The following is a 4703-nucleotide window of genomic DNA, read 5'->3' as shown; positions in this document are numbered from 1 at the left end:
TGTAAAAAAACGTAAACATGTATTGTATAGGTTATAGTGTTTATATTTGTTAGTGTTTGTTTGTACTGTGCTTATTATTCCTAAATGGTACAAAACTGTTCAAAAGTCTTGACTCATCCCCGATTTCTTTATACACTCAAACTAATTACAGGAACACTTTTTAATCAAAGTAAAGCATTAAATAAATTCAACCCTTGGTATATTAATCTGGTCAGTTAAGTTGCAGAGGGGATTTTTAATCGGTTTCAGTTGCTTAGGTGTTAATTACATTAACTACAGGCCTACTAGAGTTCCAATAACAAGACCACTCCATCCATCCATCCTTTCATTTTCTTCCACAAATCTGTGACCGGGTCACGGGGGCAACAGCCTAAGCAGAGAAGCCCAGACCTCCTGCCTCCTCCTCTAGCCTATCCCGTGGAACACTAAAGCGTTCACAGACCTGTAGAGACATATAATCTCTCCAACATGTCCTGTGTCTGCCCCGAGGCCTCCACCTGGTAGGACATGCCTGGAACACCTCACCCAGGAGGCACCCAAATCCTGAACAACCTCAACCAGGAACTTGTCGCTGACCCGGCGTGGGCTCTCCGCCCTTTGCCAGCTGAGGTACATGGCCTCAGACTTGGAGGTGCTGATAAAAACCAATTCATTTACCTCTTAACAGGTTCACCCTGAGTGGATGTGGCAAATGTGAAAGTTATGGAGAAGCCATGGGGGATGTTATGCTGCCTGTAATAATGCTCAGCATGACTGGTTTGTTTTTAGGTTAGGGAATGAGCAACCTCATCCATGGAGGGATGCACATCCCTCTGCAAGCTAGGCAACGGCAGCTTGATGGCCGTTAGGTGTCAGAGTGAAATCTTTGGAGCCACTGTCAGATGATACACTGGTGTAGCAGGTCCTGGGTTTCTTGTGTTGCACCAGAATGGTCACATGGTCTCATGTGACAAGAGTATGATGAAGGAACTGATACTATTGACCAGCCCCCACACATGCCTGACCTCAATCTAGACATTGTTTCGGTCAATCTGAGACTATGCACCTGAGACGATCCAGCTCAGTGATACCCTGGATCAGTTCTGCCTGATATTGTCAGGCTCGCACACTACTGAGTAGCAATGTTATTACAATCAACCAAAACTAAACTAAAAACAAAAACTAGATGACAAAATTTTTAAAACCAAACTAAAGTAAAAAGGGGAGTAAAAGCATACCTGAAGAGAAAAACACACAATGGAGTACATCATGGATCGGCCTCCTCGGAGCCCACATCATCTTTACAGAGAACAGCAGCAGCCAACAACCCTATTAGACCTCTGGAAAGCCCTTCAAGAAGCCCGGAAAAATCTTTGTGAAGACAGAAATGACAAGAAAGCTTATCTTATCTACAAACTCTTGTTTTTGCCTTATTTCCACTGTGGTGGACTCCACTCACACGCAGGAAGTGTGTTGCTGAGTTTTGTGGTACGATGTTTGCGGTTGTTGTTTGTTCAAGAATAACGTTAGAGTGAGAAACGCTGGCGTGTGAGAGCTCTCGTCTCGTCTGTGTTTACCTCCACATTGGTGACCCCTGACATGTTAGGAGCCGAGGATGACGACGCTCCAGCAGCTGCTGGCCCTCTGCCTCCTGCTGCAGCTGCGTCTGCTGTGGCGCATAAGCTGCCGGATCTCAGGGACAAGGCTGGCACTGGCAGTCAGGAAAAGCTGCAGACAACTTGAGTTTCAGTAAAACTTTATGTATTTATGTATAAGGGCGATCGTGGCTCAAAGAGTTGGCAGTTCCTCTTGTAACCGGAAGGTTGCCGGTTCGAGCCCCGGCTCGGACAGTCTCGGTCGTTGTGTCCTTGGACAAGACACTTCACCTACTGCCTACTGGTGATGCCCAGAGGGGCCGATGGCACGATATGGCAGCCTCGCTTCTGTCAGTCTGCCCCAGGGCAGCTGTGCCTACAACTGTAGCCTCCACCAGTGAGTGAATGAATAGTGGAATTGTAAAGCGCTTTGGGGCCCCGAAAAGCACTATATAAATGCAATCCATTATTATTATTTCCAATTTTCCTAACAAAGTGTAAGAAATTAAAGGTGGCTTAAGACTTTTGCATAGTACCCTGTATGATGAACTCTAGAGGTGGAACCTGTAGTTGAATGCCTCTCTGTGATGACAGATTGTAGTCACTGTGTGGAAGCAGATGGAGGAAAATGCAGAATTAAGGGAGCTTGGCTACCTGACTCTGCTGCAGTTTAGGAGTCCAACATGCACCTTCAGACAAGATCTTAGCACCTTCAAGGCACAAGGTAAACACGCCATCTCAACATACTGAATGAGCTCTGTGTGTCACGAGAGTTAAAAAGGATTGTAGTCTAAAACCTACAACTAATGAGGTTATAAGACTAGGAAACCAGTATCTGTCCCATTGCATTACATATAAATTATAATTCCATTGTCCAGTCTGATAGTAAACAAACACCATGGTTTCCTCTTTCCTAGTCAGCACTACTCTGGATGTTCTTCCACCTCCCAGCGTCCAGTGTCGACAGATGACTGTTTCTGGAAAACATCTGACCGTCCTCAAGGGTAGAACAGCAGCTCATGCACACACAGACACAAAACGTGGACTTTTATTATTTTTTTAATTGTATTTTCCCAAATCTGGATCTCCTAAACGACAGCTACCTGTCTCAGTATTAAGTGAAACAGCAGCCGCTATATCACGACCCTTAAACTAAAGCAGCCTCGTGTAATGTTGATCATTAACCATGTCAGACGCCACACAGTTAAGCGCCATGATTCATTACTAAACAGTGTGATACGTGGTTTCAAATCCCTTTTGTTATTATTGAATCGACATTTTTTCATCATACATGAAACTTAATATTTGAGTGTTTCTTAGTTTTAAACAAGTGTCTCATTTTTTCCCTGCATAGTTAGTCAAGTAAGAAATTTGTTGCCAGGAGTAGTCCTAACATAAACCCAAACGGGTTTAAATACGGTTTAAATGCAACAGTAGGGGGCAGCCCACTGGGGTTTAAATAGGGTGTAATTACTTGTGACTCGCCACTATTTGATTTGAGAGCTTAAGTATGAGGTGAAACGTCTTCAAGAAACTTGAATAAGCCCAGCTGGTTGCTTTCCGAGCTCCTTAGAATTACCCATCAGTCCTGCCTCATTTTTGTGTAATCAAAGTAAACGTCTGTCACGCTACCTTCATCTGATTTTTACTGCATTTTAAACTTTAAACAAAATGAATATACACAATATACAATACTATTCTGTTAAACTTAGCAAAAATTGGGAATTTGAATGGTCCAGAAAACTGCGTCAAGTTAGCAAAACACCAAAATGATGCAATTGTACCTAGAAGTACAATAAGCTCATAAACAGCTAATGATTAGTGGGTTACTTTTTCCTCAGTGATGAACTGCAGCTCACAGGACAGAATGTGTGTCAAAGATGTGAAGATTCTTCCAAACTATAACTCGTCTTACCTTCCCATGATGCCTGATGGCTCAGTGCTCGTAGTCGACAATGTCTGGTAAGTACATATGCACTCGGTGTGCAAATGCTTTGCAAGCAGGGAAGTAATTGGCAAGTTGTTTTCTGTGTTCTTTAGCCTCCTAATGAGCATAACGCTTTATACTTTCTATTAAAGCCACCAGTCAGCGGAGATCACCATGGCTTCATTCTGTCGGATAGACAACAAATCATCACATTTACCTTGTATGCTTAGTGCCCTGGAGGAGCAGACCTTCATTTTTCAGCTGCAGCTACAAGAGAAAGAAGAACAGCAATCCAGCAAGGTGAGAAGGCACGCTGGAGGGTGTGTCGTTACTTTTTTAAAACCAGTGCGATTTTGTGAAAACAAGTTTTAGTGCAAAGTTAAAGCTGCCAAATGATTACAATAAATAGTAAGGAAGTAAAGTTTATTTATATATTACCTTTCACAGACACGTGTCACAAAGTGCTTTACAAGGTAAAAACACATATATCATAAAAACCTGTTCCAATTAAAAGCTTTTTGAAATAAACACGTCTTTAGCTGCTTTTTGAAGGTCTCCACTGAGTCCACACACGGTAGAAATAAAGGAAGTGATTGTACTAACAATTTGCTTGTACTAAATGATTTTGCATAAACCGTGATTTATATATGATTTACAGACGTGGACAAAATTCTTGGTACCCTTCAGTCAATGAGCGAAAAACTCACAACGGTCACAGAAATAACTGTAAAACAAAAGTATAAGTAAATACAAATTCTATGAATGTTAACCATTGAAAGTCACACATTGCTTTTTAACCATGCTTGAACAGAATTATTTAAAAAAAATAAATGCATGAAACAGACCTGGACAAAAACGATGGTACCCACAACTTAATAATTTGTTGCACAACCTTTTGAGGCAAACACTGCAGTCAAGCGATTCCTGTAACTGTCAGTGAGACTTCTGCACCTCTCAGTAGGTATTTTGCCCCACTTCTCCTGATCAAACTGCTCCAGTCGTTTCCAGTTTGAAGGGCGCCTTTTCCACACGGCATGTTTCATCCAAAGATGCTCAACAGGATTGAGGTCAGGGCTCACAGAAGGCCACTTTAGAATAGTCCAGTGTTTTCCTCTCAGCCATTCTTGGGTGTTTCTGTGTTTTTGGGTCATTGTCCTGTTGCAAGACCCATGACCTGACACTGGCCAGCACATTTCTCTCTA

At 42.4% G+C, this 4703-nt stretch overlaps 1 protein-coding gene across 1 annotated transcript in view; it reads left to right on the top strand.

Annotated features, from left to right (window-relative positions):
* The window catches only part of LOC102312316 (trafficking protein particle complex subunit 14), a 27146-nt gene that overhangs the window by 15381 nt on the left and 7062 nt on the right, over positions 1 to 4703 (top strand). The window contains exons 2-5 of the mRNA XM_042216741.1: positions 2169 to 2298; positions 2492 to 2578; positions 3416 to 3536; positions 3654 to 3801. Of these exons, the coding sequence (XP_042072675.1) occupies positions 2169 to 2298; positions 2492 to 2578; positions 3416 to 3536; positions 3654 to 3801 (486 nt within the window). The remainder of the gene's footprint in view (positions 1 to 2168; positions 2299 to 2491; positions 2579 to 3415; positions 3537 to 3653; positions 3802 to 4703) is intronic.

This window comes from Haplochromis burtoni, unplaced genomic scaffold (assembly GCF_018398535.1).
Source record: "Haplochromis burtoni strain Fernald_Lab_line unplaced genomic scaffold, NCSU_Asbu1 Contig_1230, whole genome shotgun sequence".
NCBI lineage: Eukaryota > Metazoa > Chordata > Actinopteri > Cichliformes > Cichlidae > Haplochromis > Haplochromis burtoni.
This window is presented reverse-complemented; position numbering and strand designations above follow the sequence as displayed.